The sequence below is a fragment of the Rhinopithecus roxellana genome, chromosome 12 (assembly GCF_007565055.1).
Source record: "Rhinopithecus roxellana isolate Shanxi Qingling chromosome 12, ASM756505v1, whole genome shotgun sequence".
NCBI lineage: Eukaryota > Metazoa > Chordata > Mammalia > Primates > Cercopithecidae > Rhinopithecus > Rhinopithecus roxellana.
In genome coordinates, this window is record NC_044560.1 from 9,155,084 (window position 1) to 9,179,188 (window position 24,105).

Genomic DNA, 24,105 nt, shown 5'->3' on the forward strand with positions numbered 1-24,105 from the left:
GGAACAGGAAATTAGTCACACTACAAGATCCTCTCTGCCATATCGCGTCCACCAAGGTGGCCTCTGCTAAAGTGACATGGTTGAATTTTTGCTGCTATTAGGGACAGGGGTCAGGAGGGCATCCCTCCCACTCGGGATCTAAGTCTCTTGCATGGACAGGTGCTGTTGGGTGCATGACCACTGCTATGGGCGGCTGGAGGAGAAGGGCTGCAACATTCGGACACAGTCCTACAAATACAGATTCGCGTGGGGCCTGGTCACCTGCGGTAAGGCTGGGGCTTCCCGTTCAGGCCATTGGAAGAGCACCTGACTTTAAGTTCAGCTGCCCTAGAGGACAGCCAGCCTGTATCTTGCTGAGGGAGGAGGGGTTGGGTACAAAACTGGGATGAGAGGAGCAGGATTACTGCAGCTGTATCAGTCCCCCGGGGTAGGGCTGAAACATCTTAGCATCCACCGGGTGCAAATGCTTGACATGCTTCCTTTTCCTTGATTTCCCCCAAATATACCTGTAGAGTAGGTTTTAGTCTCCTCCGTTTTAGACATCAGGAAACAGAAGCTTGAAGGCCTGCCAGTACACAGAGCAGGATTCAGGCTCAAGGCCTCTGAGTTCAAGGCTAAGTCTGGGGATGGTTCTGCTCTGTGAGAATGAGAGTTCCTCCAGAGCAGCAGCTGCCTCCATCATCAGACTGGGAGTCCCCCAGAGGAAGGAAGGTGCTTCCTCTATCAGACTTCCTCTATCAGACTGGGTGCTTCCTCTATCAGACTGGGTGCTTCCTCTATCAGACTGGGAACTCCCTGAGGGCAGGAACTGTCTCCTGGACTGAAACCTCACCCTGAGCAGCAGCTGCGCCCCTTCCATCAGATTCTCTATTCCCCTGATTTAGGAGCCATGCCTCTTTCATCAAGCTGAAAGCTCCTTGGAGCAGGAAGTCCATGGGGTCTCTGCTGAGACTGGAGCATGCTCTTCCTGCCCTCATTCTGCTCTTGGTGTCCTGTTGCAGAGCCGGGGCCCTTCTGCCACGTGCAGCTCTGTGCCTGTGACCGGAAGCTTGTCTACTGCCTCAAGAGAAACCTATGGAGCTACAACCCGCAGTACCAATATTTTCCCAACATCCTCTGCTCCTAGGCCTCCCCAGCGAGCTCCTCCCAGACCAAGACTTTTGCTCTGTTTTTCTGCAACACAGAGTTTTGACTCTGCTGGGTTCCTGAGAGAGGCTCCTAAGTTACAGACCTCAGTCTTTCTTGAAGCTTGGAGGACCCCCAGCGCCACACTGTACCCTTTAGCAAGTCCCAGGAGAGTGACTCTGGTCACAGGACTTGGTAGGGTCCCAGGGTCCCTAGGCCTCTACTTCCGAGGGCAGCCCCTCTGGTGCCAAGAGCTCTCCCCCAACTCAGGGTTGGCCACGTCTCTTTTCTTCTCTGAAGACAGCGTCCTGGCTCCAGTTGGAACACTTTCCTGAGATGCACTTACTTCTCAGCTTCTGCGATCAGATTATCACCACCGCCACCCTCCAGAGAATTTTTACACAGGAAGAGCCAAATTGACTCTCTAAATCTGGTGTATGGATATTAAATAAAATTCATTCTCAAGGCTAATAAAAACCACATAGACATTTTCCTCTGCTGTGGGGGATCGCTGGTGCCTCCTTCTCTGCCACTGGGGTAATAAACCCAAAGTTATCTACGTTATCTCAGAGACAGAAAGGAAGATTAGTAAATGCAGGGTTTTCTGGGATGAGCTTCAGGCTTTCTCTTGGGCTTATTTCCTTAAACCTTGGGGTCCTCTCCAGTGTTGGTCTCATTCTTCCTCGATGGGGTGGGGGGAAGATAACTGGTGATGATGCCAGCTTCAGCTTCCAGGCCAGAGAGGGTGGCATTGAGATCCCAGTGCTGGTTTCTTCAGCTGTGTGGTCTTGGACCTGTTACTGAACCTCTCTGACTTTCAGTCTATTTGAGAAAGAAACTGTTGTTCCTTGCAATGTAAAATGAGACTTCTAAAGCCCACCTTGATACTGATATGGGGGATGCTAAGATTCTAGGATTTCACACAGCAGGAATTTTTTTTAAACAGGTGTCAGCTATGGGGTTCATTTTTTACAAAGTAAGGACATTTAAAAAACCAACCCGTCTATCAGTTCATAAAAGAAAGGATGTTTGTTCTGATACCAAGACTGCAAGAAGAAAGGACGCGTTCCAAAACAAAGGAACGTCCTTCCAAGAAAGTACCTATGGCTTCTTTATTCCGACATACCCCAAAATAACTGCATGATAAATAGGGTCTGTATTTTAAAAGCTCTAGTGTTGAATGTTTTCAAAATAAAATTTAATTTTATGAGATTACCCTGAATGCACCAGTGCTTTAGAAAAGTTTGATTTAGACTCGGTGTCTATATTTGACAATGCCACACAGGGAGGGACTTAAATGCCGAATTTGCTCATGAAATATTTAAAATCAAAGCCATTTCCCAGATCCAATTTTGAATGGGTATGTGGGGGAAATTGAAGGCTTCACTCTAATTCCATTTTCCTTCAGTCGTGATATTCTGGATGACAGAGAAGAGAACCCAGTCCAGACCTCTCCCATCTCCCATGAGAGTCAGGTAGGAGGCAGGGCAGTGTTTTGCTGGTAAGTTCTGCAGGAGGTGGCTGTGGGCAGGCCCTTCTCATTGGCACATCCCAGCTCAGAGTCCCAGCATCCACACAGGAGCGGGATGCCACGAGGTTATGAAGGCAACACTATAGGCTGTCATGGGTTTGAGCTGGAAGGAATCGTGGAGAACCTTCATTTATCTACCAAGAAATTGAGGTACAGAAAGGTTAGGAGACCCTCCAAAAGTCACACAGCACATCAACACAGAAGTAGGATTCGACCTCAGATCCTAGCTTTAAACCCTGAACCCTGGGCTCTGGCCACTGTCCCACATTGCCTTCAATCCAGCCCACAAAAGGAGCAGTTCAGGGACTCATCCACATTAGGGGTTCATCGGGGGAGTCCCTGGATTCCAGCTGAGGACCAGCTCCATGTCTTCTCTGCTCCAACTGCCTCTTTGGATTCTGGAGGCTGTCCCCAGGTGGCCAGTCAGTCTATGGCTCTGGGCTTCATCCTCAGTGGAGGAGATCCCATTGCTGTCTTCCACCTTGGCTGCTGTGAACAGTTCTGGGGACATGAGAGCTAAGGGAGCCTCAAAACTTGGGGAAAGGCGTTCTCCTTGACTGTTGCATTTGCTGATCCCTTGGCTGGCAGGAGAACCATCAGGGAGGTCATACCCTTTTAAGAGAGCTAGTGAAACAGACCAGATCGCAGTGCCTCCCTAGCTAGATCTTTATACATCCTTAATGGACAGATTGCCCTGTACATAACAGATCCTTTTCTGTCATCTGAATTGGGCTTCAGGCACAAATGTGAGCCTCCAAACATAAGTAGAATGATCTCTATAAGCATATGTACAGAGGGATTGGGCAGCGGGAGCTCCCTTGTGGTTGTTACCAAACTGAAAAGGCCTCAAAGGTAAAGCTCACTGATCAGGATGGAAGAGAGGAGGACGGAGCTAAGGTGGGCTGATGAAGTAGGAGGTGTATGCAGTTTCTTCTTCTTCTTCCTCCTCCTCCTCCTCCTCCTCCTCCTCCTCTTTCTTCTTATTCCTCTTCCTCTTCCTCTTCCTCTTCTCCTCCTCCTTCCTCCTCCTCTTCCTCCTCCTCCTCCTCCTCCTCCTCCTCCTCTTCTTCTCCTCCTCTTCTTTCTTCTTCTTCTCTCTTCTTCTCTTCTTCTTCTTCTTCTTCTTTTCTTCTTCTTCTTCTTCTTCTTCTTCTTCTTCTTCTTCTCTTCTTCTTCTTCTTCTTCTTCTTCTCTTCTTCTTCTTCTTCTCTTTCTTCCTCTTCTTCTTCTTTTCTTCTCTCTCCTTCTCCTCCTCTCTCCTCCTCCTCTCTCCTTCTCTCTTCTTTCTTTCTTCTTTCTTTCTTTTCTTCTTTCTTCTTTTTTGAGATGGAGTTTTGCTTTTGTCACCCAGGCTAGAGTGCAATGGCGTGGTCTTGGCTCACTGCCACCTCCGCCTCCCGGGTTCAAGCGATTCTCCTGCCTCAGCCTCCTGAGTAGTTAGGATTACAGGCATGCACCACCATGCCCAGCTAATTTTGTGGTTTTGGTGGAGACAGGGTTTCACCATGTTGACCAGGCTGGTCTCGAACTCCTAACATCAGGTGATCCGCCTGCTTCGGCCTCTCAAAGTGCTGGGATTATAGGTTTGAGCCACCGAGTCTGACTGGAGTTTCTTCTTTGTGCGGGACACCATGTAGACATTATTAACTGCCCAGTGAGGCTGCTGTTTTCATTCCCATGTGAGGGGTGGGACCTGACACCCAGGGACGTGAAGTGTTTTGCTTGAGACTGCACAGGTAATAAGGAAGAGAGGTGGGAAGGAAGCAGTCTGTCAATCTCAAAGCCATGTTTTGTGGTCTTTTTTTTTTTCCAGGAAAAGGATCTCACTTTGTCACCTAAGCTGGAGTGCAGTGGCACGATCATAACTCACTACAGCCGCAAACCCCTGGGCTCAAGTGATCCTCCCACTTCAGCCTCCAGAGTTGCTAGGACTACAGGCATGCACCACTACACCTTGCTAATTTTATTTTTTTGTAGAGCTGAGGCTTTTGTTATGTTGCCCCGGCTGGTCTCGAATTCCTGGCCTCAAGCAATCCTCCCACCTCAGCCTAAAACTGTGTTTTTAGTAGAACATCACACAGGGGAAGCTTGGAGCTGGGGCCAGGTCTTGCAACAGGCACCAGGGAAAACATACTTTGTTTTGTTCAGGGTGGGTGTGGCAAGTTTGGATTGTGTAACTTTAGCTAAGCTATGTTTCCCAGAATTCCTTTCCCTGTAGAGTTCTGGGTTAGGTTCTAGTTAGTTGCTGTAGTTTAGGGCCCAAAGAGATGTTTTGTTGAGATTTGGAAGGCAGATGGGAAGTGCAGTCATATTCTCTTTGCACTTGGGAGCAGGGCATGATGTGTTTGTGGCTCAGGCCCATGGATCATGGATCTGCTGGCTCGCCTTGCTGGGGCGAGCCTGCTGGATTTCTTGGTTTAACTTCTCTGACTCTTGGTCCAGATATGTGTTTAGCTCTGTAAGTAAGGGAACCAGCTTCCCCTGCAGGGTGCATAGGCAATGAAGCTAGGCTGGAAGGTATTGAGACCCATCTGGTTCTTGTTTGTTCTTTTGGGTTCCATGCATCCTCCCAGGTTCCAATTTGTCCTTGCTGTCTCCTGCCCCTTCACACCCATCTTCCATTTCAGACTGTGTGCCTTGCTAACTTCAAGCTGTAGCACCTGGCACAGGAGAAACAGCCTCCTATGAAGGACTAAGCCAGCAGTCCCATCTGTACCAGGTCAAATCTCTACCAAAAAAATATTGTTTTATGAGAGTACTTTTGCCTTTCTGCCTGAACTCCTTAACCTCTTCAGAATTTGGTACTAGGAGAGTTTTCTGAGGAACAGAGCCAGAAGGATGGGCTCTTTGAATTGCTTCTGGGTCATCTGGAATTGGTTTTCTTATTTGATTAGAATTAAAGGCATAAACAACTGGTTTTTAGTGGTAAGGGGAACATTGATTGACCACAGCCTGAAGAGATAAAACAGCTGCTTAAATGATCACCTCTGTACACACCTGTTCAAGGGTGACCAAGTCGTTGATGGCACAGAGTGCTTTAGTGGAAACAGAAAAATTATTATGGGTTGGAGAACTTGGAAAAAGGAAGTGATGGTCTCAAGACTTTAAAATCTCACTCAAGATCCACAGACAGGGCCAGGCATGATGGATTACGTTTATAATCCTCATGCTTTGGGAGGCTGTAGTGGGAGGATTCATTGAGCCCAGGAGTTTGAGATTAGCCTGGGCAACATAGTGAGGCCCTGCCTCTACAAAATAAAATCGGCATACAGGACATGAATGCTTCTTTGCCTACCTGTATGGAAGACAGATGCCTGTTAAAGAAAGACAGTGGAGTACTGCAAACTTAATCAAGCAATGCCTCCAATCACAGCTGCTGTAGTTTTGTTGCTGCAGCCAATCAACACATCCCCTGGTACCTGTTTTATAATTTTTCCACTGCAGAATGACTTTTTCCTTATACCTATTAGTAAAACTGTCAGAAGCATTTGCTCTCAGCTTGAAGGGACAGCAATACACTTACACTTTCCAACTGCAGGACTACATTGACTCTCCAGCTCTATGCCATCATCTAGTCCAGAGGGACCTTGATTATCTTTGTATCCCACAGGACGTCAGCATTGGTGATGACATGTATGACATGTGTGTGCCTTAGGGGGTAAAATCCCACAAGAATTCAGGAGCCTGCTACTGCAGTGGCATTTTCCAGGGGGTCCTTCAGTCTGGGGCATGTTGAGATATCCCTTTCAAAAGGTAGGACAAGTCACAGCATCTGGCCCTCCCATCTATTGAGAAGGAAGCACAGTGCCTTGTGGGCACTTCAGATTTTAGAGATATAGCTAATGTTTCAGGTTAAAGTACCACTGAAGTACCATTTACCAATGGTACCAATGAAGTACCACTTCAACCCACTTACCAATCGACCTGAACAGTTGCTTGTTTTGAGTGGGGCCTAGAACAAAAAGGTCCAGGCTGCCATGCAAGTGGCTCTGCCACTTGGGTGGTATGACCCAGCAGATGCAATGGTGCTTGACATGTATATGCACATAGAGATGCTACATGGAAGCTCAGAGGGGCCTCTGTGGGTAAAGCATAGGGCAGACCTTAAGGGTTTTGGAGCAAAGCCATGCCATCAACTGCAGAGGACTACTCTCCTTTTGAGAAACAGTATCTGGCTTGCCAGCGGGTCTTGGTAGACACTGAATGCTTGACCTCAGGTTACCAAGTTATCATGAGTCCTGAGCTGCCTATCATGAACTGGGTGTTAACAGGCCCATCAAGACAAAGTTCAGCATAGATAGCAGCAATTGCAAGTCAAATGGAAATGGTCTGTGTGAAATCGGGCTTGAATAGCCTCTGAAGGCCCAGGTAAGTTGTGTGAGCATCCCTGTGGCCCCAGTGCCTGCCACAAGCCTCCTTCTTCACCTGTACCTATGAGTTCATGGCAAGTTCCCTGTGGCCAGATGCAGGAGAAGGAAAAAGACCCAGGCCTGTTTTACAGATGGCTCTCCACATATGCTACCATTCCCTGACAGTGGACAGCTGTAGCATTGCAGCCTCATCTGGGGTGCTGCTGTTTACATAGGGTGTATTAGTGTTGTTAACCTTATATCTCAATATTCAGGTCAGAGGATATCAAAAGGTATTGTCACTCAACTAGAATAGAAATGAACATTGCCTAAAGATGGATAAAAGGACTTTGTATCCTCTATCCACTTTGGGGAGAGGTCAGCTTGTTTTAGATTGTATACAGGGAAAATCGCATTATGCTTGGCAGGAAGATGATCTTGCTATTGCCTTTGTCTGGAAGAGGTGCATATAGGTGCCAAGTCAACAAGTCTCGGGGGTTTGTATTATTTCACTTAATTAAGCCGAAGTTCCATTTCCTAGAATTCCCTTACCTGAGGAGTTCCAGGTTAGCATGGGTCTCGAGATGTCTTGCATAAGATTTGGAAACTGGTATGGAGTAACTTAATTTTTACAATCTCATAGTTGGAACAGGGCATGAAATGCTGTTGCAGCCAACGCATGCTGGCCTTTATGTGCTGGCTCATGGCGTTGGTGCTGGGAAGCACTGGGAGCTGCAGCAACTCCAGGTCCTGGCACAGCATCTTCAGATCCTCTTACTTCGGAGCCAGGAGCATACTTGGTTCCATGATGAAGGGCACTGGCTTCCCTTGGAAGACACTGCGTCATCAACATGGAAGATGTGGGGGTAGCCAGAGGCTGAAGGGTGTCATTGTCTGTCCTCGTGGGGCTCTACTCATCCTTGTAGTTCCACTCTGCCTTGCCACTTGGGACATGGGACTGCAGGCCACATGAAACAGAAACAGCCCCACTCACACTGTTTTACTGGCTCCCATAATCATAGCAAGCCAAATCCCTATAATCCCTTATTTTATATATAGGTATCTCCTAGTAGTTCTGTTGCTTATGTCAAATCCTGGTTAATACAGGCTTCCCAGTGCCTGTATCAACATGCCAAGATGCTTGGACCATAGCAGGTACTATGAAAATATTTGTTGAATGAATGAGTGACTGAATAAATAAGTAAATGACTGAGACGCAGCTCCTCGGGGAACTCACATACCAGTGTGGAAACAGAGAAAACCAATGAGTCGAGCAGACAACACAGTGATTGTGGGATTTTGACATCTGCAGTGGGCAGTCTGGATGAGAGCTGGGCTCACCGGTGACCTCCCTGCCCCTAAGGTCTCCCTGGGCTGGGCTTGGCTGGGTAAGGGGATGGGCATTGCATTAGGACTGGCATGCTAGGTGGTGTCCTCAGGGGGCTGAGAGTCTTTAACTCAGTCCCCCAGTATCCCATAGGAAAGTGTCTTCCATCATGGCTTCCTGCTGAAAATGAGCTTCCAACCATTGTACATGTCCAGGTACTGCTGCACACACGAAGCCAAATTCAGGTCACACTTGCAGATCTGCTTCTGGCACTTGCTCCCGTAACCTGGACCAGCCAGGGAAGAAATCTGGAGTTCTCACTTCTGGCCAGACAGACCATCCCACCTCTACCCTGACCCAGGTGTCAAGACCTTCCTAGGATGGTGCCAGAGTCCCTTTCCTTGCTGAATTTAGAAAACCCACAACTACACAGTGTCTTCCCTGGCAAGGGTTTGATATTATCAATCAAGGGTCTGCTGACCATCTTCTCTTTCATGAACTCCAGTTGCATCACTCCCTTCCTCTAAGGCCTTCAGTGGCTCCCCATTGCCAAGTTCCTCAGCCTGACATTAAGGTTCTTCACTGTGGCTGCACTGCCTTTCCAGTTTGAATTCCCAATTATTCCCCACCTCCCAAACCTCCACTCCTCTGCTCTTGCCCTGGTTTTCCCACCTTTCTGCCCTTGCTCTTGCTGTTTCTTCCCCCTCTGGAATGTTCATCCCCTATCTCTAGCTATTAATTGCATTTTTAAAATCAGTAACAATAATAAGAGCTACCACCTGCTGATTGTCTACCAGGTGCCAGGGACTTTCCTACAGGTTATCTCATTGAATCTTTCCAACAGCCCAACAACTATATGTAATCATCCCACTTAATGAGGGAGTAACTTTCAATTTGAGGCTGAACGTGTGCCCTAGGCCATGCAATCAGAGATGGGCAGAGTGGGGATTTGAGCCTGGGTCCCTGCAAATCCCAAGGCTGGGCCCACTGGCACAGAGCCTAGGCCTCGGTGCTCTCACCACTCTCCACTCTGCTTGGCACAGGGTCTGGCACAGAGGGAGCACCCAGTAAATGTCCATGAGTTAAATCCCATGCATGCCTCTACATGATGACTGCCGTCAGTAATGCCCAGAGGGCAGGGGTCACAGCTGTGTCTTCTGGGGAACCACACCCAGGAGTCAGATTTCACAACATGAGAGGCAGAAGTCAACAGGAACTCAACACAGAAAACCTGGTCTGGGGGAAGTCTGGCCCCTAGGACTCCCACTGGGTCTCTTACTGGCCGGAGGCATTTCAAGCACCTTCTGAACTCCCTCAGAAGCACAGAATTAGACCCTCTGTAGCTGTGAGGTCCAGTCCAGTGTCTTGTACCCCAAATTATCCAAGTACCTCATACATACTAAGATGGGCTAACATTCTATTAACCACAGTTTTGGGTAACTAGAAGTATTAGAAACTAAACGCTGGGCTCGGGGCCGGGCATGGTGGTTCACGCCTGTAATCCCAGCACTTTGGGAGGCCGAGGCAGGCAGATCACAAGGTCAGGAGATCAAGAACATCCTGGCTAACACAGTGAAACCCCATCTCTACTAAAAACACAAAAAAGTAACCGGGTGTGGTGGTGGGTGCCTGTAGTCCCAGCTACTCGGGAGGCTGAGGCAGGAGAATGGAGTGGACCCAGGAGGCGGAGCCTGCAATGAGCCGAGATTGTGCCACTGCACTCTAGCCTGGGCAACAGAGCAAGACTCCATCTCAAAAAATAATAATAATAAATAAAATCAAAAGAAAAGAAAAGTAAAGAGAAACTGAACACCAGGCTCTAGTCATGACTTTGCACATGTCCTGACTTTGGGCAGCCTTCTTACCTGTCATGGGTCTTGGCTTTTCATCTTTACAGAAGAATTGACAGATCTTGTTTGAAAAACTGCAGTCCCCGTCCGCTAGTGGGTCATGAAATCAGTTTAGAGGGTTGCATCCAGTGTGTGTGCACATGTGTGTGTTAATATATCACAAGTAATAAAGTGCTGCTTCAGCACAGTATGTGTCTATGCTGGCTGTGTATGTGTGGGTTGACTGGGTCCAGATGTCAATTTTAATACATTTCGTGGTTTGCCTTCAAAAGGATCTGAGAAACCCTCATTCCCATAACCTGTCAGGGCCCTTCTGGCTCTGAAGTTGCAGGGGTCTGAGTGACTTTAGTGTCTTAGCCTTAATTAAACAAACCCCCAAAGGCTCCCCTGGGGCTCAGTGTCCCTGGACTCCCCCTCATCCTTCTCTTTTGTCTTCAAACATTAGATCAGAACTGGCCTTGAGGTTGGGTGTGGTGGCTCACACCTGTAATCCCAGCACTTTGGGAGGCTGAGGCAGGTAGATCACCTGAGGTCAAGAGTTCGAGACCAGCCTAGCCAACATGGTGAAACCCTGGTCTCTACCAAAAATACAAAAATTAGCCAGACATGGTGGTGGGTGCCTGTAGTCCCAGCTACTTGGGAGGCCGAGGCAGTAGAGTCACTTGAACCCAGGAGACGGAGGTTGCAGTGAGCCAAGATGGTGCCACTGCACTACAGCCTGGGTGACAGAGCAAGACTCTGTCTCAAAAAACAAACAAACACACACACACACACAAAATCCCAAAACAAACAAACAAAACAAACAAACAAACGGAACTGGGCTTCTGGCCTGGAATCTCCAAGGCTCTGACGGCATCAGTCCCAAGGCGTTCACTGACCGGCCAGCGCAGGAACTAACCACACAAGCACAGGTATTGGCTTCTCTGTGGGACAGACATCCAAGCCACTGGGTTTAAATCACGCAGAGCTTGTGTTGTAAGGGCCTTAAAATCAGATCAGGGCTCATCTCTTGATTCTGTGTGTTTCCTCACCGTGTGAGCTCAGACACGTGATTTCAATTATCTAAGTCTCAGTGGTCTCTGCTGTCAAGTGGGCTAATGACACTTTCCTCACTAGGTTGCTGGGAGTATTTGATGAGACAATGCACACAAAGCATCCAGTACAGGGCCCGATATACAGTAGGTGCTCAATCAATGACACTTGTCATGGAAGAGGACCACCAAACCCCAGCCCAAGAGTTTTGACTCCAACCATCGAACCTAAACCCAAGTCCTAGGGGCCAAGGCAGGTGTCTGGGGCAGAAGGTGGCCCCTCATCTCGTCTTCCCAGGCTGCCCCATGAAACACTGACTACATTGGATGTGGCCACCGGTGACGCTGGAATTGCATCAGTCCCACTTAAGGGAGCGCTGGTGAGCTGTCAAGAGGGAGTAGCAGCAATCATTGGGGAGACATCACCTGTGGGGAGATCCAAGCTGGGTCCAGGGCACACAGCCCTGCAGCCGGTCCCAAAGTGGCGCATCGTAACACTTCCAGCCTTTGCCTGGGTGATGCCCTCTGTCTGGAACGCCTGTTCTCCTACCCCACCGGCAAAATCCCTCCCTCCATGGAGGTTGCCTCATGCACTTCCCCTGCGTCCCCAGCAGAGGTCCTCCTTTCTCTTCTGGCTCCCACACTGTCCTGTTCATTCATCTGCTCAAACACCCGAGGTTAGTGCTTCAACACACATTTATTGTGCCAGGCCTGGGCTAGGCACTGAGACCACCACATCCCCCACCCTCACTCCCCAACCACCACCACCTGTTAGTCTCCCAGGGACTGACATGCAACAAGCAAGAACTCCACATTGTGATGAGAACAGGAGGCTGGTGAAAGCATTTTGAGTTGAACCAAGAGGCTGTAGTGACTCACACCTGTAATTCCAGCACTGTGGTAGGCCAAAGCGGGCAGATTGCTTGAGCCCAGGAGTTTGAGACCAGCCTGGGCAATACAGTGAGATTCCATCTCTACAAAATATTTAAAAATTATCTGGATGTGGTGGTCCACACCTGTAATCCCAACTACTCAGGAAACTGAGGTGGGAGGATTGCTTGACCCAGGAGGTTGAGGCTGCAGTGAGCTGTAATCATGCCACTGCACTCCAGCCTGGGTGACAGAGCGAGGACCTGTCTCAAAAACAAAAATGAAAGCAGCTATGTCTAAGCAGGAAGGTGGCAGTTTGCCATGAGCCCCTCAGCTCCATCTCCACCAAAGCCAGCAGAGATTGGCATGTGCTGTGTGTAAAGGGTCTGATTTACCATCACTCAGCCTCCTCCTCCCACAGGGGGAACCTCGTGACTCCTGTTCAGTGAGCACCTCTCCTCAGTGGCACGGCACAGCCTCCCCTGAGACAGAAGGAATCCAGGCCTAGGGGAGAGGAGAAAGCTCTGCCCGGCTGGGACCTGGTGGATTCTGAGGCTGTCCCAGGGACTGACAGGTAGAAGGGCTGCATCAGAATGACCAGAGCTCCGAAAGGAATCAACACAGATGGTCTAGGGCCTGGACATCTGTATCTGTCAACCAGCTCCCCAGTGATGCAACCAATGGTCAGGTGTGGGACACTGGGAAGGGGTGCAAGCCCTGGAGAGCCGTATGGGTCACTCACACATACTATTTTGTTATTTTGTGCCAAGAGATGAGCAAAGCTTACTTGATCTATTCATACATATCTGCAGGTATGCTTGATGACATCCCCAGAGACTGAGACAAGCTTTGGTCCTGGAACTAATTTTTTAGGTTTCTAAATGTGGGACTGTGCACCACTCAGGGGTAGAGGGGTAGAGGTACACCTTCCTAATGAGTAAAGAACAAAACATCACCATCATCATCCCCCTAACGTGGACATTTTATAGCTTTCTCCTTTAAAAATGTACTGAAGCTCGGCACAGTGGCTCACACCTGCAATCCCAACACTTTGAGAGGCCAAGTGAGGAGAATCACTTAAGGCCAGGAGTTCAAGACTGGCCTGGCCAACATAGTGAGACCCCATCTCTACAAAAAAAGAAATTAAAAATTAGTGAGGCTAATTTCAATTTTTAATTAGTTGTGTGCACCTGTAGTCCCAGCTATTCTGGAGGCTGAGGTGGGAGGACCGCTTGAGCCCAGGAGATCAAGGCTGCAGTGAGATATGCACTGCTCTCTAGCCTGGGCAACAGAGGAAGACCTTGCCGCATATAAAATAAAATAATAAAAATGTATTTAAAACATTTTTCATCTTTTGATAGAACATTTTCTTTGAATGTGTTATGCACCTCTTTGCCTTTTTGAACTGAAAACAACCCCTATAATTTGGTTAACCTTTTAAAAATAATTTGGGGTCATTGTGTTAATGCCCTGGCAGTGACCTATTCCTGGCCCAGCAAAGAGTTGGGGGGATAGTGAGATAAACCTTATAGAAAGAAAAGTTGGAACTCAAGGTAACTTATGCGTCAATTCCAAAATTGTCGGTTCTGAGAATCAGTGAACAACTCATTCATCAAATCAGGGCAAGTCTGATTCAGAGAACCTGACAATTCTTTAGTTACCATGTCTCTTTGAGTCATCAGTTCTAAACTGTTGATCCAGTAAATTCAGAATGTTGCATAATTGTTTTCCCATAAATCAAAGTGAACCAGCTGCTGGACGCTGAGATTACTCAGGTTTCAAATAAACTCATGGGTTGCAAGCAAGTTATTGCTACATCTTCCGTTCGGATTTACAAGAATGGTTACATGTGATTGTCTTAAGAAACTCTATCTAGAGACAGCTATACTGTCCTATTGAACATCTAGTTGAAGTTCTAAAGACCCAGTTTAAAGACTTCTCTTCTACACAGACCTTTTCACATTTTATGCTTTTCAAAGTGTTTTCAAATCCATGACCCAATTTGCACCTCACAACATCTCATCTTACAGAGTGGAAAACCGAGAGAGAGAGAGAAACGTGTCTCACCTAAGGTTGCCTCCAAGTTAGTAGTGAAGCCAGAACTTGAACCAAACTCTCAGATCCTGGCATTTGGGGCAAGTCCCGCCAGCCTGAGCTGGTTCCCTGCGGCCGTGGTACAGAGCTTCTCGTGGGACGGGAACTGTGGCTCCTCTGTGCGTCCCAGGGTTTTCCTACTGCCGGATACCACTGAGCAGGTCTCAATGTGGACAATGTCCCAAGGGCCCTTCACGATGCCCTGGCAGTGACCTATTCCTGCGACCCCTGAATTGTCACATTAACTCTACGAGGGAGGTCCTGAGAACACCCCATCCTAGGCATGAAGAGGCTCAGGCACAGAGAGATTAAGGAGCTTGCCCCAGAGCCATCGCTGGTAAGCTGTATAGAAAGCGTTGAACCCTGGATTCTCTGTCCGAGGCAATGTGTGTTGAACCAGCATGGTTCCCCGTGCTCAAAAAGCTGCCCAGGCAAGGCTTCCGTTCAAAGTGCAGCCAGCCTGGCTGCAGTCTCAGAAGGGGAGCGTTACCAGTCGGTGACAATGTGGGCTGCCCCGGTCCCCCAAGTCACAGTGACAGCCACAGATGAGGTAACTGAGGAGAGGCCACTTGCCCATGGCTTGTCAGATCATTTCATAGAGCTCTAATAAGCTGCCCTGGGTGAGGACAAGCCCAGTAGGGAAAGAAGGAAATGTCAGTGAATATTACTGCTGCTGCTAATGGTACCACTCATGACCACCACGACAATGGCAACAGCAGCTGCCCTGAGCTCCCTGGTCCCCGAGCTGCCCAGTACTCTCTTCCTGTCATTCCTTCCTTACAACACTGTGTGAAGACAGTGCTAGAATCCCCATTTTATAGGTAAAGAAACTGAGGTTCGGAGAGTTTCAGTGACTTATACCTAAGATCTCATAGCTGGGAGTCAAGAGACCCCAGAGCTGACAACCCTGGTGTGTGGGACCCTGAGCCCATACTCTTGACTACTACACTAGAGTATTTCTCCTGCCACTTTCCCATGGCACACTTTCCCCAGACAGTCAAGATGGACAGACTGTTGTGCCTCATTTTTTTTTTTTTTTTTTTTCTGTCATGTAACCTGAGCTTTTTCACTTTGGTCACTTTGGTGTTGATAGGGAATTGCAGGTCAGTGTCAGGGAGAAAGACTTTTCCTCTACTCTTTTTTTTTTTTCTTTTTTATTCTTTTTGTGATGGGGTCTCACTCAGTTGCCCAGGCTGGAGTGCAGTGGCACAATCACTGCTCACTGCAGCCTTGACCTTCCTGGTTCAAGCAATCCTCCTGCCTCAGCCTCCCAAGTAGCAGGAACTACAGGCGTGGACCACCACAACTGGCCTTTATTCTCTTATTTTCCTGCACTGGGGCCCTGTGAATGAAACTAACAAAAGACATATTAGTAGAAGAAAGGGCACTCAATTTCTCTTAATATTTAGACACATGAGAGCTCACATAAAATAAGTAAAACTCAAAGAAGTGGTTAGGCTCAGGGCTTCCATAGCCTTTTAACAAAGGAAAGTGGGTTTGGGCTTCAAGGGACAATGAATTGTGGGGAAGTCACTAGGAAAAACATGGGGAACTAATGTGAGATAAGGGTTACTATAGTGAGGTCAGTTTATGCCAACTCATCTTCAAGGATAAGAATCATACTTCTCTCCTTGGTGCCAGGCGTGGGGGACACATTTCTCGAAGGGAAATTATATTTATTTTTATGGTCACCCTCTGTTTACGACAAGCGATACTTGTTTCCCCTATTCCAGAGGGATATAAATTTCCTTCTTAAATAAATCCTTAAATAAATAAATTTAGGCCAGGTGCTGTGGCTCATGCCTGTAATCCCAGCACTTTGGGAAGCCGAGGCAGGCAGATCACCTGAGGTCAGAAGTTCGAGACCAGCCTGGCCAACATGGCGAAACCTTGTCTCTATTAAAAATACGAAAATTATCTGAGCATGGTGATGGATGCCGGGAGGCTGAGGCAGGAGAATCATTTGAACCTTGGAGGCAGAGGTTGCAATGAGCCAAGATGGTGCCACTGCACTCCAGGCTGGGCTACAGAGCAAGACTCTGTCTCAAAAAATAAAATAATAAATAAATAAATAAATAAATAAATAAATAAATAAATAAATAAATTTAGATTAAGGAAAAAAAAAAAAACCCGCTGGGCGCGGTGGCTCAAGCCTGTAATCCCAGCACTTTGGGAGGCCGAGACGGGTGGATCACAAGGTCAGGAGATCGAGACCATCTTGGCTAACATGGTGAAACCCCGTCTCTACTAAAAAATACAAAAAAAAAAAAGAAAAAAACTAGCCGAGTGAGGTGGTGGGCGCCTATAGTCCCAGCTACTTGGAAGGCTGAGGCAGGAGAATGGCATAAACCCGGGAGGTGCAGCTTGCAATGAGCCGAGATCCGGCCACAGCACTCCAGCCTGGGCGACAGAGCGAGACTCCGTCTCAAAGAAAAAAAAAAAAGAAAAAAAAGAAAAACAAACCCAAAAGCAAATATTCAACCAGACCTCAGGAAGGTGGCCTGTGGCAAGCTGAGCTCTGAGCATAGTCCTCCCCTATATTTTACTTGACAGATGAAGCATCGGAGGCTCGGGCGCAGGTGAGGAATGTGGTCTCCAGTTTGGCAGCCTAGGGAGCCATGTCTACACAGGATGGACAAACCTTGGTGTGAACAGCTGCTCCGTCACTGGGTTGGCAATGGAGACAGGTCTCTGTCTGCTCCAGGTGCTGTGAGTAGGGGAAGTGGAGGTAGTGGGGGTGATAGAGGAGTGGGGGCCTACACGCCTTTCAGCATGTAATCCCTGGCCAGGTACATAAGGATCTTGGGAAGCACTTGTTAAAAACTGTCCACCAAGGCCGGGTGCAGTGGCTCACGCATGTAATCCCAGCACTTTGGGAGGCCAAAGTGGGCAGATCACGAGGTCAGGAGATTGAGACAATCCTGGCTAACACGGTGAAACCCTGTCTCTACTAAAAATACAAAAATTAGCCAGGCGTGGTGGCAGGCGCTTGTAGTCCCAGCTACTCAGGAGGCTGAGGCAGGAGAACCCAGGAGGCAGAGCTTGCAGTGAGCTGAGATCACGCCACTGCACTCCAGCCTGGGTGACAGAGGGAGACTCTATCTCTAATAATAATAATAATAATAAAATAAAAATTAAAAAATTCGTGACCAAGAGTCAAACTCTGCAAAATATTTGATGGATTTATTCTGAGCCAAATATGAATGACTGGTGGCCCACAACAGAGCCTTCAGGAGATCCTCAGAACATGTGCCCAAGGTGGTGGGAGTACGGCTTGGTTTTATACATTTTAGGGAGACATAAGACATCAGTCAATACATGTAAGATGTGTATTGGTTCGGTCTGGAAAGGTGGGACAACTGGAAGTGGAGGTGTCAGAGGCATTAGAACAAGACCAACTCCATCTTGATCAAGGGCTGGGTAAAATGAGGCTGAGACCCACTGGGCTGCATTCCTAGACGGCTAAGGCATTCTAAATCACAGGATGAGATAGGAGATAGGCACAAGATACGGGACATAAAGACCTTGCTAATAAAACAGTTTGCAGTAAAGAAGCCAGCTAAAACCTACCAAATGCAAGGTGGCTCCAAAAGTGGCCTCTGGTTGTCCCCCAGTGCTACACTCCCACCAGCACCATGACAGTTTACAAACGCCATGGCAACATCAGGAAGTTATCCTATGTGGTCTCAAAAGGAGAGGCATAAATAATCCACTGCTTGTTTAGCATATCATAAAGAAATAACCATAAAAGTGGGCAACCAGCGGTCCTTGGGGCTGCTCTGTCTGTGGAGTAGCCATTCTTTTATTCCTTTACTTTTTTAATAAACTTACTTTCACTTTACTCTGTGGACTTACCCTGAATTCCTTCTTGCATGAGATCCAAGAACCCTCTTTTGGGGTCTGGATCTGGACCCCTTTCTTATAACAGAGGCTTCCAAGTCATAGGCAGATTCAAAGATTTTCTGATTAGCAATTGGTTGAAAAAGTTATTATCAATAAAAAGGAACATCTGGGTGATGACAAGGGGTTGTAGAGACCAAGGTTTTATCATGCAGATGAAGCCTCCAGATAGCAGGCATCGAAGTTAATAGACTGTAAATGTTTCTTATCAGGCTTAATAGAGTCTGTCTTATGAGCAATTCCAAAAGAGAGGAGGGTTTAATGAAGCATGTCTGGCTTCTCCTTCCCATCACGGCCTGAAAATAGTTTTTCAGGTTAACTTTGGAAAGCCCCTGGCTGAGAGGAGGAGGTCCACAGGATGGTCTCGATCTCCTGACCTCGTGATCCACCTGCCTCGGTCTCCCAAAGTGCTGGGATTACAGATGTGAGCCACTGCACCCGCCCCCCTGTGTCTTTTTAATAAGTCCCCCAGCACCACCCAGCAGACTTCCCTGCAGTACAGGCTCCCCTAACCCAGAGGTTACCCAAGACAATGGATGAGCCTGCTTGGTATAGATTCCTTAGGATTTATTTACCCCAAGAGGGAACAGGATCAATGTCCCTGAGGGGTTGGGTAGCTGCTGGAATTTGTGTTGGGTGAGCAAGCCTGGAGCCGGGGACTGCAACCCGCTCTCACTTTGACCAGGAGCTGAGCTGTGCCTGGGGTGCTCCCATTTCTGACCACCTTACCACCAGGGCAGGCTTGATATGTAGTAGGTGATCAATAGGGATGTATGGAGCAAATAAATGAATTATGAAAGAATGAATGAATGAATGAATCTCATACTGGCAAAGACATGGGATTTATTTAGATTAGGAGGCTAGATGCACAGGTGGGACCTCAGGCAGCAGGACTTGGAACGTCCCACGCTGCAAGTTCTCGTCCTGGACCAGCGTTCAATGACTGAAACTGGACAAGAGGCAGCGAGGAAGGAGCGATTCCCAGGGGAGCCTCGGTTCTCCACCCAACCCTCTCAGTGCTCCTGGATGGCAGAGACAGCTACTGTGCTTCCTGTTCCCTCTGAGGTTAGACTCTGCCCAGTGTGGGAGGTGGAGTGGACACTGAACAACTGTGGTGCCCATTCACCCCTCCTCTTACCTACCTTGAGGCGCTGGTACTGTTACTGCATTTGACAGCTGTAGATACTGAAACTCCAAGGGTGAGTCACTAGCTGATAAGTGGCAGGGTTGGGATTCGAACCCAGGTATCTCTGGCTCCAGGGCCATGTCCCACTCTACCTCCTAGCCATACCCAGGGACTACCAGGTGGGGGTGACGTGTGTCAAAGGCAGAAACCTACCCATTGGTGGGTACAAGCCTCAGGCCACCTGGGATGCAGGGTTCCACCTCCAGGGGGCCCAGCGCAGGACAAAGTGACAGGGACGACTTCTCCAAGGCCCTGCCTGTCTTTCCAGCTGAATCCTGCTTCCAAATGCCCATGTTCCTTCCCCACATCCTCGCCTTGCTGTGATGTGCAGGAGGGGCTGGGCTCCTGCCACCCCCTCCCCACCCTATCTCAGTGTCCCCTTGAGGAGGACTGGGGGGCATTCACACTTGGGCTTCCTGACTGAGGTCAGCCAGAGGGTCATCCTGACTTCAGGGCACCAGGGCAGCTGAATAGCCCATGTCTCCCACTGGGTGACCTGGCTTGTTCTCTAGAGCGCAGAGTCCCCTGTGTGTGTGTATGTGTATATATATATATATATATATATATTTTTTTTTTTTTTAATTCAAAATAAAGAAGAGGTTTTAAAAGCAGTTTGTAAAAGCTCAAAGCAAGGTCAGAGAAGGCAGGCTGAGGATTCCTCTCTGGTCCCTTTCAGTTTTTGGTTCCTGGCCAAACCCTGCCCACCTTGGGGCCTCTGCTGGGGGAAGCCTCCTCTGGGTCTTGGCAAGATGGGCTCCTTCTTCACCCAGAGCTCAGCTGAACTGCTTCTGCCTCCGAAAAAATATCCCTGCCCTCCCGACCAAAAGCAACCACCTCCCACCCTTGGTTACTCCCAGTCTCCCTGCCCTGTTTTAATTCTCTGCTTTGCACTTTCTGATGGTTTTCTTAATCAGCATTCAGCAATTCACTTCTCTCACCCAACAATCGGCGAGAATATGAATGCGTTGGACACAGGAAGGACCACAACATTCCCAGCGTCAAGAACAATGCTGGGGGCACAGGACGTTTCTGATGAATGGATGAATGAATGAATGAATGAATGAATGAATGAATAGGGATTGATAGGAAGGCTCCTCCTATTTCTTTCAGCTGGGCTACTTCCCAGCTGTGTGACCTTTGGGCTTGTGGTTTTGTTACAAGAAAGGGGTCTGGATCTAGACCCAAGAGAGGGTTCTGGGATCTCACGCAGGAAGGAATTCAGGGTGACCGCACAGAGGAAAGTGAAGTCAAGTTCATTAAAAAAATAAAGGAATAAAAGAATGGCTTCTCCATAGGCAAAGCAGCCCGAGGGCGGCTGGTTGCCCATTTTTATGGTTCTTTCTTGATGATATGTTAAACAAGGGGTGGCTTATTCATGCCTCCCCTTTTTAGACCATATAGGGTAACTTCCTGATGTTGCCATGGCATTTGTAAACTGTCAGGGTGCTAATGGGAGTGTAGCAGTGAGGATGGCCAGAGGTCACTCTCGTGGCCACTTTAGTTTTGGTGGGTTTGGCCGGCTTCTTTACTGCAACCTGTTTTATCAGCAAGGTCTTTGTGACTTGTATGTTGTGCTGACCTCCTATCTCATTCTGTGACTTAGAACACCTTAAGCATCTGGGAATGCAGCCCAGTAGGTTTCAGCCTTATTTTCCCCAGCTTCTGTTCAAGATGGAGTTGCTCTGGTTCACACACCTCTGACAGTTTTACTTCTTAGGCCTTGGAATTTTATTTTCAGTTTACAAAATACAGGTTCCTTGGCTCCATCCTAGACCTGCAGAATCATACTGTTTAGGTGTGGGGCCCAGAGAACCTGCATTTTAAACTTGTTCCCCTGGGTGATTTTGTCTGCCATAAAGTTTCAGACCTGCTGCTTTTGAAGCCATCCTCAAGAATTCTGGACAGAAATATGGTGATAATGAAGCATTAATCAGGCTGCACGTTGGCTCACTTCCATGTTGCTAAAAGTCACAAAAGCACTAGATACTGACCCACTTTCATCTCGTGTTACTATAGATAAGATTCCTGACACTACAATTGATTTGTATTTTCATTGTTCCTATAGATAGGATTTCTGACATTAGAATCACAAGATCAACTTGTTTAAGGATTGTTTAGGGTGTTTTTCAAACCCCAAATTCCAGCCACCAGCTTGAAGCCTCTCACAGAGGAACGAGATCGGCATGAGAATGCATGTTCTTCCTCTCCCTGTCCTGTGACATCACCCTGCACTCTTCCACCATTCAGTGATCTCCACACTTCATCCCACTCCAAAACCCTTAAAAACCCCAGCCCCAAACTCCTCAGGGAGATGGATTTAAGGTTCTCTCCCGTCTCCTTGTTTGGTGACCCTAAGTTTAAACCTCCTTCTCTGCTGCAACCTGGTGTCTCAGCATATTAACTTGCTGTGTGCACCAGGCAACAGACTTATTACAGTTCTAGCATAGGGAGCACACTACCTGGGGTGGTGAGGGTCGCACCAGGACCCCGGGCTTAACATGGCTTTTGCTCACTTTTGCCCAGCCTCCACCACTTCTCTTTGGGGTCAGGTGTGGGTGGGGGGGCACCAACTTTTGCTCTATTACTCAGACTGGAGTGCAGTGGTGCAATCTTGGCTCACTGCAACCTCTGCCTCCCTGGTTCAAGCAATTCTCCTGTCTCAGCCTCCCAAGTAGCTGGGATTATAGGCACATGCCACCACGCCCAGCTAATTTTTATATTTTTAGTAGAGATGGGGTTTCACCATGTTGGTCAGGCTGGTCTTGAACTCCTGACCTCAAGTGATCCACCTGCCTCGGCCTCCCAAAGTGGCCTCCGCCACTTCTCCATGAGTGAGTTACCGCAGGCAAGTTTAACTCATCAGAACCTGTGTTCTCATCTGTACTGTGCGGCCAGTCATACCCACCTAAGTTTTTTAAAAAATCATACCCACCTTGCTGGGTCGTGCAGAATGAAGTGGAAGTGTAAGTGAGAAAATGTATATAAGGTTCTTAGCACAGGGGAACCCAGAAATTGGCATTTTCCCATTCCCTCTCAGGAAGCCAGAAGCCACTATGGCTGAATTTCCCTCCCTTCCTTCTGCTCTGCAGTTCCTAGGCTGGTGTTTGGGGGCAGGGAGGGATGCTTACCGCAGGGCCAGGGCCGGCTGCTGCATCATCTCAAGGCTGAATCCTGAGGAAGGAACAGGTACAGTCTCAGCTTCCTCTCACCCCAGCCCAGCCCTGGATCCTGGAAGGGGCTCCAGCAGAGGCAGCTCACCAGCAGAATGCACTTTGACCTCACTTCAATGGTCTCCTGAAATTAGGGGGAGTGTTCCTGGCAGAGGGTGAAGGGCTAATTTCTGATCATCCTGAGAGAAGGGCTGGGAGGTGATAGAACGTCCCTGCCTTTCCTACCTGCCCACCTACCCCTTCTACCCTGTCCCAACCTTCTCCCTGGTAGGAGGTTCTTAGTAGGAAAGAGATGAAGATTTGGCCAAAAATTCCCTTTCAAGGGTAGGCGTTATTGGTTAATTTTACTAATCACAAATTGAGAATGAGAGAAGTAAAACTGTCAGAGGTGTGTGAACCAGAGCAACTCCATCTTGAACAGAAGCTGGGGAAAATAAGGCTGAAACCTACTGGGCTGCATTCCCAGATGCTTAAGGTGTTCTAAGTCACAGAATGAGATAGGAGGTCAGCACAACATACAAGTCACAAAGACCTTGCTGATAAAACAGGTTGCAGTAAAGAAGCCGGCCAAACCCACCAAAACTAAAGTGGCCACGAGAGTGACCTCTGGCCATCCTCACTGCTACACTCCCATTAGCACCCTGACAGTTTACAAATGCCATGGCAACATCAGGAAGTTACCCTATATGGTCTAAAAAGGGGAGGCATGAATAAGCCACCCCTTGTTTAACATATCATCAAGAAAGAACCATAAAAATGGGCAACCAGCCGCCCTCGGGCTGCTTTGCCTATGGAGAAGCCATTCTTTTATTCCTTTATTTTTTTAATGAACTTGACTTCACTTTCCTCTGTGCGGTCACCCTGAATTCCTTCCTGCGTGAGATCCCAGAATCCTCTCTTGGGTCTAGATCCAGACCCCTTTCTTGTAACAAAACCACAAGCCCAAAGGTCACACAGCTGGGAAGTAGCCCAGCTGAAAGAAATAGGAAGAGCCTTCCTATCAATCCCTATTCATTCATTCATTCATTCATTCATTCATTCATTCATCCATTCATTCATCAGAAACGTCCTGTGCCCCCAGCATTGTTCTTGACGCTGGGAATGTTGTGGTCCTTCCTGTGTCCAACGCATTCATATTCTCGCCGATTGTTGGGTGAGAGAAGTGAATTGCTGAATGCTGATTAAGAAAACCATCAGAAAGTGCAAAGCAGAGAATTAAAACAGGGCAGGGAGACTGGGAGTAACCAAGGGTGGGAGGTGGTTGCTTTTGGTCGGGAGGGCAGGGACATTTTTTCGGAGGCAGAAGCAGTTCAGCTGAGCTCTGGGTGAAGAAGGAGCCCATCTTGCCAAGACCCAGAGGAGGCTTCCCCCAGCAGAGGCCCCAAGGTGGACAGGGTTTGGCCGGGAACCAAAAACTGAAAGGGACCAGAGAGGAATCCTCAGCCTGCCTTCTCTGACCTTGCTTTGAGCTTTTACAAACTGCTTTAAAAACCTCTTCTTTATTTTGAATTAAAAAAAAAAATATATATATATATATATATATATATATATATATATACATATATACACACATACATATACACACACAGGGGACTCTGAGCTCTAGAGAACAAGCCAGGTCACCCAGTGGGAGACATGGGCTATTCAGCTGCCCTGGTGCCCTGAGGTCAGG

At 48.1% G+C, this 24,105-nt stretch overlaps 2 protein-coding genes across 21 annotated transcripts in view; both read left to right on the forward strand.

The window, feature by feature from the left end:
* PLA2G5 (phospholipase A2 group V) overlaps window positions 1-2,337 on the forward strand; it is a 73,631-nt gene extending 71,294 nt beyond the window's left edge. For all 11 annotated transcript variants that reach the window (XM_030913390.1, XM_030913387.1, XM_030913383.1 and 8 more), the window contains 2 exons: window positions 160-266; window positions 1,002-2,337. In XM_030913390.1, coding sequence (XP_030769250.1) covers window positions 160-266; window positions 1,002-1,126 — 232 coding nt within the window. In that variant the 3' untranslated portion in view covers window positions 1,127-2,337. The remainder of the gene's footprint in view (window positions 1-159; window positions 267-1,001) is intronic.
* Window positions 1-24,105, forward strand: part of PLA2G2F (phospholipase A2 group IIF) — a 137,079-nt gene that overhangs the window by 71,258 nt on the left and 41,716 nt on the right. For 2 of the 10 annotated variants that reach the window (XM_030913375.1, XM_030913379.1), the window contains exon 2: window positions 16,731-16,886. The exons of 6 other annotated variants lie outside the window; for them this stretch is intronic. The gene's annotated coding sequence lies outside the window, so the exon portion shown is untranslated. The remainder of the gene's footprint in view (window positions 1-16,730; window positions 16,887-24,105) is intronic. 2 more of the 10 variants (XM_030913376.1, XM_030913380.1) reach the window with 1 other exon arrangement.